The sequence below is a fragment of the Somniosus microcephalus genome, unplaced genomic scaffold (assembly GCF_052327205.1).
Source record: "Somniosus microcephalus isolate GS21.2 unplaced genomic scaffold, FLI_Smic_1.0 unresolved_chr2, whole genome shotgun sequence".
Taxonomy (NCBI): Eukaryota; Metazoa; Chordata; class Chondrichthyes; order Squaliformes; family Somniosidae; genus Somniosus; species Somniosus microcephalus.
Genome location: NW_028225180.1, coordinates 70225077 through 70240364, shown reverse-complemented (window position 1 = coordinate 70240364; position 15288 = coordinate 70225077). Strand labels below are relative to the sequence as shown.

The 15288-nt window shown below is 48.6% G+C and overlaps 1 protein-coding gene across 2 annotated transcripts in view; it reads right to left on the bottom strand.

Moving 5' to 3' along the window:
• LOC147092798 (NACHT, LRR and PYD domains-containing protein 3-like) overlaps nt 1-15288 on the bottom strand; it is a 110590-nt gene that overhangs the window by 63004 nt on the left and 32298 nt on the right. For both annotated transcript variants that reach the window (XM_085976048.1, XM_085976049.1), the window contains exon 3: nt 14755-14850. In XM_085976048.1, the coding sequence (XP_085832174.1) occupies nt 14755-14818 (64 nt within the window). In that variant the 5' untranslated portion in view covers nt 14819-14850. The remainder of the gene's footprint in view (nt 1-14754; nt 14851-15288) is intronic.

Sequence of the window (15288 nt, the reverse complement as noted above, 5' to 3'; positions counted from 1 at the left end):
ATTCCAAACTTTTCATTTCTTTTTCCCGCTTTCTGCGTCTTTAAAAAAAAAGTTGCTTTTAAAACACATTAACTTTTTTTAAAAACAATTACTTTCCAAATCTTTTATCTAATCTCATTAATTTTCCTACCTTTCCCCATTTTTGCAGGTAGGCCTCGAAGCCTGGGCGTCTGTTGCCAGCCATGCTGGACCCTAGGCAATTGTTTTGTGGCAAGCTCCTCCCTAACCTCACCCCCCACTGGGCCCGATTCTGAACCAGCGGCCAGCCATCTTGGTAAAGGCTGGCTGGGCTCACTGCAAGCTCCTCACGCTTCATTCGGCGGGGTGGGGGTGGGGGGGGCTCGGGAGGGGAGGGGGAGCAGAGAGGGTTACCCCGGCAACTGGGCTCGCCAGCCGCAATCGGCCATCTCAAGCCGCTCAGGCCCAGGCCCGGTCCCGGAGATCGGGAGGCGGAGAGGGGAGGAGGGTTACCAAGGCAACCGGGCCCGGCCAGCCGCAATCGGCCGTCACCCCCCCTTCCCCCAGTCGCGCTCTCTCTTCCCCCCCCAGTCGCGCTCTCTCTTCCCCCCCCCAGTCGCGCTCTCTCTTCCCCCCCCGTCGCGCTCTCGCTTCCCCCCCCAGTCGCGCTCTCTCTTCCCCCCCCAGTCGCGCTCTCTCTTCCCCCCCTAGTCGCGCTCTCTCTTCCCCCCCCAGTCGCGCTCTCTCTTCCCCCCCAGTCGCGCTCTCTCTTCCCCCCCCAGTCGCGCTCTCTCTTCCCCCCCCCAGTCGCGCTCTCTCTTCCCCCCCAGTCGCTCTCTCTCTTCCAACAACATGCCCTCGAAAAAGCCTCGGCACCACCGGGCACTCCAGCTAGTTTATAATAAAACATCTTTGGGTTTTCTTTGATTTTACTTGCCAAGAATTTTTCATGCTGTCTCTTTGCTATCATTTATAATTGCACCCCTGCACTTTCTGTACTCCTCTAAAGATTCTGGAGTATTTAGCCCTCTGTATCTGTCATACGCCTCCCTTTTTTTCTTTATCCTACCCTGTGTGTCCCTAGACATCCAGGGGGCTCTAGATTTGTTAGTCCCACCTTTTTTCTTTAAGGGCACATGTTTGGTCTGAACCCTCCGGATCTCCTCCTTGAATGCCTCCCACTGCTCTGACACTGATTTTCCTTCAAGTAGCGGTTTCTAGTCCACTATGGCTAAATCACCTTTGAGCTTAGCAAAATTTGCTTTTCCCCAAATTAGAATTTTTATTCCTGGTCTATCCTTGTCCTTTTCCATAACTACCTTAAATCTAACAGAATTATGGTCACTAGCTGGTCTGGACTTATTACATGCATATAGCACCCTCTGGTGGTAGTTATCATATAGCAGTGTTAGTATGCAGCAGAGGTCATTTGACCTTTCTTCCCGTTTGACCCCGGAAGTAATTTCCCAGAAAGAAGCTTACTGAGTAATGGAGCATTCCATGTGAGAATCTCAATCTTATGCCATCTCATCTCATATGCTAGGCCTGACGCATTATCTGTGAGTATCCTTGTTTGTTAACATGATAGCAACTTTGTCAGTGTAGTATTTGACAATACCTTGTTTATAAAAAGTTATTAGTTGGTATTTACAGAAGTCCAGCTCAAATGTTAGTTAGTATACAATTAGTCTCCGTCTGTCTGTCCGCTATACACTCAAAAGTTATAGAGCGTACCTACACATATGTTATATCAAAAGAAAAGTTATGATCAGGGGAGTATCATAGGCGTATTTACTTTTTGGTCAGACAAAGATTGTTCCGACAGTATACAAAAAAGGTTCAAAAATCCGCTCATTAGCGGTTGACCAATCCTACCGCTCATTAGCGTTGAGTGACGTGATGGTTGACCAATCCTACAGTTCAGTGACCTGATGGTTGACCAATCGGTACATCACGGGGGGTCGTTTCATTCCATGTGTGGGCGGGCCTAATCCTGCAGCCTCCCGAAACGTCGCCGCCTTTTTTTCATACCGACAGCAACAGCACCAGCACAACAAACCCCCACATTGCGGCTCCGGCACAGTATCCCGCTCCCGGCCCGCCGGAGCGGGAGGTGAGTTGGGCTCACTCGGGTCGGGCCTGACAACCGCTCGGCCCGAGACACAGAGCGGGGGAGCAGCAGCGGCCGGCCGTCAACCGCGCGGCCCTGTAAACTGCCTTTCTACAAAAAAGCCTAGGCAACGCCGGGCCCCCCCAGCTAGTATCTTATGTAACATCTAATGTACAGTACTCAGTTCTATGTACAAAACATACTTTGCCTTTGTTTACACTTTCACAAATTTGTTCAAGTAAAGCTTCAAAACAGCAAACCGGCTTCTCGAGGAATTATTTGAATAAGTGTTTAACTTGCTGGAGAACTAGATAGGAGCACGTCTAGCGAGACCAGTACACTAGCACCAAAACTGCTACGCCTTCTCTGTGTCCAGCTTCATTCCCTCAAACTACGTACAGAACCACCCACTCTCTTGTTGGGCTTGCTGCATACTGGTTAAAAAAGTTCTCCTGGATGCATTTTAGGAATTCTGTACCTTTAATACCCTTCACACTAATTTTATCCCAGTTAATATTGGGGTAGTTGAAATTCCCTACTATTACTGCCCTATAGCTTTTGCACTTCAGAAATTTGTCCACATATTTCTTCCTCTATTTCCCTCTCACTGTTTGGGGGTCTGTAGTACACTCTCAGCAGTGTGCTCGCCTCTTTTTTGTTTTTCAATTCGACCCATATAGCCTCGTTTAGTGATCCCTCCAACAGAACATCCCTCCTCACAGCTGTAATAGTTTCTTTAATCAATACCGTGACCCCGCCTCCCGTTGTACCACCCTCTCTATCCCGTCTGAAAATCCTGTAACCACATCTCTGTAATAAATGAACTCTATACCTCTATTTGTGAAGCCCAGGATCCCGTATGTTTTTTTTTTTTAAAAAACGCTTTCTCAACCTGCCCTGCCATGTTCAACGATTTCTGCATGTATACCCCAGGTCTCTCTGTTCAGCCATACCCTTTAGAATTGTACCCTTTAGTTTATATTGCCTCTCCTCATTCTTCCAATCAAAATGTATAATTTCGCTACTTTCTGCAATAAATTTCTTCTGCCACGTGGCCACCCATTCCACCAGCCTGTCTATGTCTTCTTGAAGTCTATTACTATCCTCCTCACTGTTCAGTAAAATTCCAAGTTTTGGGTCATCTGCAAATTTTGAAACTGTGCCCTGTGCACCTAAGTCTAAGTCATTAATATATATCAAGATAAGTAGTGCTCCTAGTACCGACCCCTGGGGATCACCACTGTATAGCTTCCTCCAGTCCGAAAAACAACCGTTCACCACTACTCTCTGTGTCCTGTCACTTAGCCAATTTCATATCCAGGCTGCCACTGTCCCTTTTATTCCAGGGGCTTCAACTTTGCTGGCAAGCCTATTATGTGGCACTTTATCAAACACCTTTTGGAAGTCCATGTACACCACATCAACCCTCTCTGTTACCGCATCAAAAAACTCAATCAAGTTAGTTAAACACGATTTGCCCTTAACAAATTTGTGCTGGCTTTCCTTAATTAATCCATACTTGTCCAAATTACTGTTAATTTTGTCCTGGATTGTCGTTTCTAAAAGCTTCCCCACTACTGAAGTTAAACTGACAGGCCGGTCGTTGCTGGGTTTATCCGTACACCCTTTTTTTGAACAAGGGTGTAACATTTGCAATTCTTCAGTCCTCTGGCACCAGCCCCATATACAAGGAGGATTGGATGATTATGGCCTGTACCGCCACAATTTCCAACCTTACCTCCCACAGCATTCTATTATGCATCCCATCCGGTCCTGGTAACGTATCTACTTTAAGTACAGCCAGCCTCTCTAGTACATCCTCCTTATCAAATTTTATCCCATCCTGTATCTCAACTACCTACTCTTTCACTATGACTTTGGCAGCATCTTCTTCCTTGATGAATATGGATGCCAAGTACTCGTTTAGTAACTCAGCCATTCCCTCTGCCTCCAAGTATAGGTCTCCATTTTGGTCCCTAATCAGCCCCACCCCTCCTCTTACTACCCATTTATTATTTATATGCCAATAGAAGACTTTTGGATTTCCTTTTATGGTACCTCCCAGTTTATTCTCATATACTATCTCTTTGCCCCTCTTATTTCCTTTTCGCTTCCCCTCTGAACTTTCTATATTCAGCCTGGTTCAACGTGACATCCTTTTTCTGCTTCATCTTACTCTGTCTCTTTCGTCATCCAGGGAGCTCTGAGATGGGTTGCCCTACCTTTTCCCCTTGTGGGAATGTACCTCGACTGTACCAGAACCATCTCCTCTTTAAAAGCAGCCCATTGTTCGATCACAATTTTGCCTGCCAATATTTGATTCCAATTTACCCATCCATTCTCAACACACTGAAATTAGCCTTCCGCCAATTAAATATTTTTTTACTCTAGATTGCACCCTGTCCTTTTCACTAGCTAATCTAAACATTATGATACTGTGATCACTGTTCGCTAAATGTTCCCCTACCGACACTTGCTCCACTTGACCGACTTCATTCCCCAGAACCAGATCCAGCAATGCCTCCTTCCTCGTTGGGCTGGAAACATACGAATCAAGAAAGTTCTCCTGAACACACTTCAGACATTCTTCCCCGTCGCTGCCCTTTTCACTATTACTATCCCATTATCACTACTATGTGTGGTAGATTTGACTGCTGTTTTACAGTGAATATTCTCCACTTGTGCGCGTGTCTCGCTGTGTATGTGTCCAATCAAACTCTCAGTCAGCGTCCTTTCCTTTCCCCACTGGGAAAATGTAAAAGTGATTCTGTCTAGGGTCAGTATTTTTTCCCAAAATATAGCTGAAGTTATTCTCCAGAATTAAGTTACAACCAAGTTTGAGACCTTTTAAGATTCAGTTATCTGCTGTGTCACTCACACTGACACGGGTACAATAAACAGATAACAACGTCTTACATTTCTACAGCGCTTTTAACATCTAAAACTATCGCAAGGCGCTTCACAGAAACTGAATCAGATAAAAGGTGGACGCTGAATAAAAGGGGTAGAAGGAAGGCTGGTCAGATAAGTGAGTTTTAGGAGTGTCTTAAAAGAGGAGGGAGGAGGAGAGGTTTAGGTGGGGAATTGATAAGCACTGAGCCGGGACCGCCAAAGGCACAGCCGGCATAGATGGGGGGGAGGAGAGGGTAAAATGCACAAGAGGCCAGAGTAAGAGGAATAGAGGGGTTGAGGTTTGTAGGTCTGGAGGTGGTTATAGAGAGAGCGAGGGATGAGACCATGGGAGGGATTTAAACTCAAGGATGGGAGTTTTAATTTGGAGGTGCTGAGGAACCGGGAGCCAATGTAGGTTCGTAAGGACTGGGTGATCGGTGAGCAGAGTTTTTGATGTGTTCAAGTTTACGGAGAGTGAAAGGAGTAAAGTGGCCCAGAGAGCACTGGAAAAAGAGTCTCTCTGGGTGATAAAAGAATGGATGAGGATTTCAGCAGCAGGTGGGCTGATGCAGGGGCGAAGATGGATAATACTACAGAGTTGGATTTAGGCGGTCTTTGTGATGGAGAGAATATCGAGTCGGAAGCTCAGCTTGACGTTAAATCGAATGCTGAGGTTGTAAACAGTCTGTTTCAATCCGAGACACAGCCTGGGACGGGGATGGAATCATTGGCGGGGGAACAGAATTCATGGCGAGGGCTGAAGACCATGTCCTCGGTCTTCCAAATGTTCAACTGGAGAAATATGTAGCTCATCTCAGACTGGATGTCGGGCAAGCAGCGGGAGATAGCAGAGGTAGTGGATGGGTGGAGAGAGGTTGTGGAGATGTGGAACAGAGTGTTGTTAGCATGCATGTGATAGTTGATCTCTTGTCTTCTGATAATGTCTCCATGTAGATGAGAAATAGGAGGGGGAGAGGGGCGATCAATGGGGGACTCCAGTGTTAACAGTCCGGGAGCAGGAAGAGAAGCCATTGATGGAGATTCTCTGGCTACGACTGGAGGGGTAAAAGTTGAACCAAGCGAGGTCAGTCCCACTGAGCTAAAACAGTGGAGGAGAGGCGTTGGAGGATGTTGTGCTCGACCGCGTGAAAGAATGCAGAGGTCGAGAAGAATGAGGAATGATTGTGACTGTGACCGTGGTAAACTATGTTTCATTTGTGACCTGGATTTTTGTCATTTCAATGCTGTGGCAGGAGCAAAAATTCCACGTTTGAATCTCTCCAATTGAGTTTTGAGAAAAAAAGGCAGAGATTTGGGAAGCGACAAAACATTGAGGGGAAAGGGAGGCTGGAGATGGAGATAAACTTGTCTAACTCTTCACCCACATGTCAACTGGGCACATCCCTTTGATCAAACTCTCTCCTCTGAAATACACAAGACTCATTTGTGGTTTAATGTTACAGAGACTGTTAAACTCATGTCACTTTCACAAAACATTCCACGTGCTCCGGCAGGGCAACTGGAATCTCCCAGTTCCATCGGAGGAGTTTGCTTGTTGCAGGCTACAGAATTAGAGCAAAGCTTCCAATATTCTCCTCTTACAAAACTGCTTCAGAAAATGCAGCGCCGTCAGTTCCCTTTTTAATAGAGAATTACATAGAATGTAGAGCTCAGAAACAGTCCATTCCTGTGTTTATACTGCACATGAACCTCCTCCCGTCCCTCTTCATCTAACCCGATCAGCAGAATCTTCCAATTCCTTTCCTCCTCTTGTTTATCAAGCTTACCCTTAAATAAACCGGCCCATATTTTCCGATCGCAGGCCTCCCGCTTGTGGAGGCCTGCGATCTGGAAAAAGCTACGAACTTACCGGAGGGCTCCCGGGCCGCACACACTTCAGCTCCTGGGCCTCTCCAAACTCCGAGTGCGCAGGGCACTTGTATCCCAGGTGCGCAGGCAGTTCGCAGCGTCCCTGGGATCATGTGGGCCATGGGGAGCCAATCAAAGGGAATCTCCCTACATACACTTGGAAGACCTGTCAAATATATGAATGGAGATCACCCCAAAAACATAGTAAAACTTTACTTTAAAAAAAAAATCACATTTTTAAAATGACTTGAAATTACAATATAAATTAAATATTTTAACAAAAATTAAATGTTTGAAAAAAAAATTAAAGTTTTTTTTAACGGGGCTAAAAATAAACTTACCTTTTTTAAAGTATTTTTAAATGATAAGTAAGAATTTATTTTTATTTTTTTTTAAATTACGTTTTTCAACTCTTATCCTGGTAAAAGCAAGTCTTACGCCTGCTTTTAACAGGCGTAAGAATTGTAAGGGTTTTCTGCGGGCGATGGGTCTCTAAAAAGCAGAACTATCCGCCTGCAGAGGCCCTTCTCCAAGGCAGCCGGAGGATTTGTCAAGAACATTCGTGACAGATCGGGAATAACGGTTTTCAGCGCATGCGCTGTGCATGCCCGAAACTGGCATTTCCAATGTCCTTACAGGTGGGTACACAGCACGTACCCACCCATAGGGATCAGAATATCTGGGCCATCGTTTCTTTCCAGTGAGGCTCTGAAACCAGGAGCTTCCCCTCTCACCGACCCTGTATAGTTTACAAGCTGTTGTTCATCCATCCTACTGACCCAGCCCTACACCGACACCCCACTGACACAGCCCCACACCCACACCCCACTGACCCAGCTCCACACCCACAGCCCACTGACCCAGCCCCGCACCCACACCCCACTGACCCTGCCCCACACCCCACTGACCCAGCTCCACACCCACAGCCCACTGACCCAGCCCCACACCCACACCCCACTGACCCAGCCCCACACCCACACCCCACTGACCCAGCCCCGCACCCACACCCCACTGACCCAGCCCCGCACCCACACCCCACTGACCCAGCTCCACACCCACACCCCACTGACCCAGCTCCACACCCACACCCCACTGACCCAGCCCCGCACCCACACCCCACTGACCCAGCCTCGCACCCACACCGCACTGACCCAGCCCCGCACCCACACCCCACTGACCCAGCCCTGCACCCACACCCCACTGACCCAGCCTCGAACCGACACCCCACTGACCCAGCCCTGCACCCACACCCCACTGACCCAGCCCCGCACCCACACCCCACTGACCCAGCCCCGCACCCACACCCCACTGACCCAGCCCTACACTCACACCCCACTGACCCAGCCCCGCACCCACACCCCACTGACCCAGCCCCGCACCCACACCCCACTGACCCAGCCCCGCACCCACACCCCACTGACCCAGCCCCGCACCCACACCCCACTGACCCAGCCCCGCACCCACACCCCACTGACCCAGCCTCGAACCGACACCCCACTGACCCAGCCCCGCACCCACACCCCACTGACCCAGCCTCGAACCGACACCCCACTGACCCAGCCCCGCAACCCCACTGACCCAGCCCCACACCCACACCCCACTGACCCAGCCCCGCACCGACACCCCACTGACCCAGCCCCGCACCGACACCCCACTGACCCAGCCCCGCACCGACACCCCACTGACCCTGCCCCACACCCACACCCCACTGACCCAGCCCCGCACGCACACCCCACTGACCCAGCTCCACACCCACAGCCCACTGACCCAGCCCCGCACCCACACCCCACTGACCCAGCCCCGCACCCACACCCCACTGACCCAGCCCCGCACCCACACCCCACTGACCCAGCCCCGCACCCACACCCCACTGACCCAGCCCCGCACCCACACCCCACTGACCCAGCCCCGCACCCACACCCCACTGACCCAGCCCCGCACCCACACCCCACTGACCCAGCCCCGCACCCACACCCCACTGACCCAGCCCCGCACCCACACCCCACTGACCCAGCCCCGCACCCACACCCCACTGTCCCAGCCCCGCACCCACACCCCACTGACCCAGCCCCGCACCCACACCCCACTGACCCAGCCCCGCACCCACACCCCACTGACCCAGCCCTGCACCGACACCCCACTGACCCTGCCCCACACCCACACCCCACTGACCCAGCCCCGCACGCACACCCCACTGACCCTGCCCCGCACCGACACCCCACTGACCCAGCCCCACACCGACACCCCACTGACCCAGCCCCGCACCCACACCCCACTGACCCAGCCCCGCACCCACACCCCACTGACCCAGCCCCGCACCCACACCCCACTGACCCAGCCCCGCACCCACACCCCACTGACCCAGCCCCGCACCCACACCCCACTGACCCAGCCTCGAACCGACACCCCACTGACCCAGCCCCGCAACCCCACTGACCCAGCCCTACACCCACACCCCACTGACCCAGCCCCGCACCGACACCCCATTGACCCAACCCTGCACCGACACCCCACTGACCCTGCCCCACACCCACACCCCACTGACCCAGCCCCACACCCCACTGACCCAGCCCCACACCCCACTGACCCAGCCCCACACCAACACCCCACTGACCTAGCCCCACACAGACCACGCTGACCCAGCCCCACACTGACACGCTAGTGACCCAGCCCCACACCGACACCCCACTGACCCAGAACCCACACCGACACCCCACTGACCCAGCCCCACACCGACACCCCACTGACCTAGCCCCACACAGACACCACGCTGACGCAGCCCCAGACAGACACCCCACTGATGCAGTCCCACAGAAACATACCACTCACCCAGCCCGACACTGACAATACACAGACCCAGCCCCACCCACAGGATGACAGTGCACCGTGTCTGGCACAAGATGGCGGGCAGAGTACTCTAGGGCGTGGGGGCCCACAGGATGGCACTGTAGCTCGCCCGGCAAAAGGTTGCAGATGAGCTGAATGTGCTGTAAAGTATCTGCAGGATCCAAATGAGATGGTGTACAGCAGTGATCCTGGTTGGGTGGAATAGCCAGATCTCCGACTTATCGGGTTGATGAGGCAAGATTACAGTCTGCACAACAACAGATTTCATTTACATAGCATCTTTAACGTAATACGACGTTCCAAGGCACTTCACAGGAGCGTTAACAAACACAATTTGAATCCGGCCATATATTAGGACAGGTGACCAAAAGCTTGGTCAAAGAGGTAGGTTTTAAGGAGCGTCTTAAGGGAGTGAGAGAGGGAATTCCAGACTTTAGGGCAGTCGAAGGCATGGCCACCAATGGAGGAGTGATTAAAATCGGGGGTGGCGGGGGGTGCAAGAGGCCAGAATTGGAGAATCGCAGAGATCGCGATGGTTTGGGGTTGGAGGAGGTGACAGAGATAGGGACGGGCGAGGCCATGGAGGGATTTCAAAACAAGGATGACAATTTTTAAATTGAAGTGTTACCAATGTAGGTCAGAAAGCACATGGGTGATGGATCTCTCTATATCAGATCTATACAGACACGTCTCAGAAAACTGCATCAAATTTACCAAATACAACTTTCTACAGCTAATCTGTTCCAGCCTCCCCTTTATCTCTAAATGTTCAATAATTCGACCTGGAATTACAGATTGGAACAGCTTGCTCACCAATAACAGGCTAATTGGTTACCTGCTGATCCTCTCGCCCCATTTTAAGAGAGACATTGTTTGGACTCTCTCAGTCCACCTGTATTTTCTGATATTATATGAGGATTGAAAAATTGTGGTCAGAGTCCCTTTTATCTCCCCTCTGATTTCCTTTAACAGCCTGGGGTGCATTATCTCTGGGCCCAGTGACTTATCCACCTCGGCTATTTTACTCAGATCCAAATCCTTCGCTACAGTGATCTCTAACTATGGACCCACATCCTCCTCCTTCAGTACATCAACATTTTCACTTCCACCATCAAAGGAAATATTTTGTATCTCCCCAAACCTTCACCCTCCACGAGTTTCCCCCAGCTCCCCCTCTATCTCACCTCCACTGCAACATTCCCGCTAAGCTGCACAACCGCACAGCTGTCTGGAGATCCCGCACAGGCCGCTTACCCGCTTTTCTGTGGTAGATTTGGCACATGCACAAAATTGTGAATGGGCCCCGCACGCAAAAGAAATTAGGGGGAACATTGCTATTTCCCTTCTTATTGCTTAACGGAGTACATGTGGATTACATAGAATTACAAACAATATACAGCACAGAAACAGGCCATTTGGCCCAACCCAGTCCATTTATGCTCCACTCGAGCCTCCTCCCATCCATCTATCAGCATAACCCTCGATTCCCTTCTCCCTCAAAGACTTATCAAGCCTCCCCTTAGATGCATCTATACTATTCGCTTCAACCACTCCCTGTGGTAGCGAATTCCACATTCGCAGCACTCTCTGGCTAAAGATGTTTCTTCTGAATTCCCTATTTGAATTCTTGGTGACTATCTGATATTGATGGCCTCTAGTTTTACTCTTCCCCACAAGTGGAAACACTCTGTTTACTGTATCAAAACCTTTCATAATTTTAAATACTTCTAATAGGCCACCCTCAACCCTCTCTTTTCAGGAGAAAAAAAAGAGACCCAGCCTGTTCAAACTTTCCTGGAAGGTATAACCTCGCAGTTCTGGTAGCATCCTTGTAAATCTTTTTTCACCTTCTCCAGTGCCTCTATGCTTTTTCTATAATATGGCCAGAACTATACACAGTGCTCCAAGTGTGGTCTAACCAAGGTTCAACACAAGTTTAGCAGAACTTCTCTACTTTTCAATTCTATCCCTCTACAAATAAAACCTAGTGCTTGGTTTGCTTTTGTTATGGCCTTATTGACCTGCGATGTAAGTTTTAATGATTTGTGTATTTGTACTCGGTGATCCCTTTGCTCCTCTACCCCATATATTCTCTTATTTTCGAAGTAATATGTGACCTCCTTACTTTTCTTACCAAAATGTAATACATCACACTTATCTAGGTTGAAATTAATTTGCCAATGACATGCCTATTCTGCAAGTTTATTAATGTCTTCCTGTAATTTATTGCACTCCTCCTCAGTATTGACTATCCCTCCCAATTTGGTGTTGTCCACAAATTTAGAAATTGTGTTTTTGATTCCAAACTCTAAATCGTTAATATAAATGGTGACCAACAGTGGTCCCAGCACTGTTCTTGTGGAACACCACTATCCACCTTCTGCCACACTGAATAGCTACCCTTTATCCCTACTCTCTGATTTCTGTCTTGCAGCCACCTAGCAATCCATTCTGCTACTTATCCCCCACATCCTCATGCTCTCACCTTATACATTAGTTTATTATGTGGTACCTTATCAAAAGGTGTTTTAGAAATCTAGATATGTTACATCTACTACATTACCCCTGTCTACTCTCTCTGTTCCCTCTTCAAAGAATTCAATGAAGCTGGTCAAGCAAGAGTTTCCCGTTTGAAATCCATGTTGACTATTCATTATTATATTTTTGGTTTCTAGATGTTTTTCTATTTTCTCTTTCAGTACGGATTCCATTATTTTTCCTACTACTGATGTTATGCTGACTAGTCTATAGTTTCCTACATATTTTTGATCCCCCTTCTTAAATATATGTATAACATTAGCCATCCGCTAGTCCTCTGGCAGGACACTTTTTTTGAATGAATTATTCAAAATGTGTAATAGTGCCTTTGCACTATTTTCTTTTAAAATGCACGGATTCTATCTTAATATAGCTACAGGAACATCCTTGTGTTCAAAATATCTCTTTCATCCTTTGAGACACTCCTTAAAACTTACCTCTTTGAAGAAGCGTTTGTTCACCTGTCTTAATATCGCTCTGTGGCTCGGTGTCACAATGGCCCAGAAATTCGGGTCGGGGGCTTCCAGCTGGTGTAAGCCCCCAACCTGCACTTACCTTGCGCGCCGGCAGTTGAGCTGTCGGGCCCCGTGGAATTCCGATCCGGGGCCTGGCCCAGCTGCCGGCGCGCAGTGCTTGCCTGTCCCAGGGGCGCAGTTAGTTCGATGCCTCCCCTGGGATCATGTGGGCCATGGGCAGCCAATCGGAGCAAAGAATGCTCCATTCATAAGAATTGACAGGAAGACCTGTCAAGACTTATAAATACTACGGCCCCAAAATAGCAGTAAACCTTCAAAATAATTTTTTTTTTTTTTTTTTTTTTTTTTTAAATCACACTTTAATAAACTATAAATTACATTAAATAACTATTTTAAACAATAATTTAAATTTGAAAAAAATAATTTAATATTCTAACAGGGCTAAAAATAAACTTACCTTGCTTTAAAGTATTTAAAAATAATAAACTTGTGGAAAAATGTTTTAATTTTAACTAATTGACCACTTACCTTGTAAAAAGCAGGCCTTTTGCCTGCTTTTTACATTTCTAAATTCTAAAGACTTACCCTCCCGGAGAAACCTGTAAAAAAAACGTAAGTTCAAAGCGCACGCGCAGACTCCCCCGCGCACGCGTTCGACCTCTGAACCCCTGCTTTCAGAGGAACGGAAGTGCCGGTTTCCCGCGCATGCGCAGTGCATGCAGGAAACCGGCACTTCCATCGGGCCCACGCGTGAGTACTCAGCGCATACTCACCCGTGGAGACCCTAATTTCTGAGCCATTGTGTTTGATAATGCTCCTGTGAAGCGCCTTGGGACATTTTACTATGTTAAAGATGCTGTCGAAATCCAAGTGCTTTGTTGTTCTTCTAGTGCTGTCCTTTATTAATTCTGGCATCCACAATTATTTTTCTCTCTCCTGAAAATGTTATGACCAGGAACATGTCTGAGTCCAGCAAAATCCCTGGCCCTGTCCTATCAATTGCGTCTGACTTTCCAAATATCTTTGGAATGATTTGTACATTTACATACAACAGTCAATCCTAAATCCAATTCTTTGGAATGTTGACCCTTTTTTATTTACATTTTTTTTTTTTTTTTATAAAACACCAAGTCACTTCATCTCTCACTACTCGAAAACAACCTTCCGTTTTCCTGCTAATAATTTTTCACTATTTCATACATATTCTGTTTCAGCTCCAACAATTTTATTAATTCTGCTTTCTAGTCTCAGATGCGGATAATTCCCACCCTAGTCATATCAGGTGATACTTCCCACTGCTCCATTCACCTATTCTGTAAAACCGTTGTTGGTGGGTTCAGATTGCAGCCGAACCTTCCCTTCTCCCTGAACTCACGCTAGTGCCCCAAGAACGTGAACCCTTCCCTCCTGCTCCAGCCAAGCAGTCTCAGATTGACCTGCCTCATATTTCTGTCATTAAGCGGCCCAGTGCAAAACAATCCAGAGATCACCACCTTGAGGCCTTGTCTTTAGTCTAGTGCCTCAGTCTCAATATTCCCTCTATAAACGTATTTCTATCCGTGGAACTGATTCCGACCATGGGTAATTTCTGCTCTCCTTCCCTCCCAGAGATGTTCCCATCTTTTCCAGGATGCTCTTCTCCCTGGCACCAGGGAGGCATCTTACCATTCGGAACCTGCTCAGGGCTGCAGACGATTCTGTCCGTGCCCGACTATAGAATCTCCCACCACTGTCGCTATTCTATTTTTGTTCCCCACCAGCCTCTCACCCCCACCCCACTGGGTGGCCCCCTGCTCCCTCACTGTTGCTCAGGAAGACCCTCCTCTGAGTCACTGTCTCCGTCCACCTTACGGCCCTCAATACCAGGCATCTATTGGACAGTTCCAGTACTCAGGGGCTCCCTCCACCCGTGACTGCGATGTCTCTCTAGGTGTTCACTCACTTCCCTCTTTGTATTCAGCCCCTGTCCTGTTCCCTTTTCCTGTGTGAGCTGCAAGTTAAGGCACTTGATCTGGACCTTCTGTCGGGACAGAAATTGTAGATTAAAGTATTTTGTGAACCTACCTGTGTCTATGCTCAGGCTCCTGATCGTTAAAATATCTTCCTCCCAGTCTGGACCTTCAGCCATGGTGTTGACAGGCGTTCCCGGATTCTGATGCTCTGTAATAAATATATTAACAGGAGGGTTAGATGGAAATATTAAAATGAGGAGAGCGTTGCCTTGTTAAACATGATGTCAAGTCCCTCCTCCCCCATCGGTACACCAGCTGTTAGCTCCGGGATCGAGCATTTCCCGAGTGTTACAATCAACTCTCCACATCAGGTATGACACAAACAGCTGCCCAGTGAAATCCAGTGAGTCCTGCTGATCTTTTGTGTGCATGTTGGCTGGCGCTGCTGACCCGAGCAGTTAATTTCTATTGCCACTTGTTTCGCTCTTTTTCCTTTTCTCTCCATCCCGCCCCGATCACTCTCTCCTGTCATTATGCTTCCTTTCATCTCTCCTCTCTCAGATACACTGCCCTTCCAAATCCCTACATTAACCCTTCATTACTCTTCGACTATCCTACTCTCCTGCTGCCGTCCCAGGTTTGACTC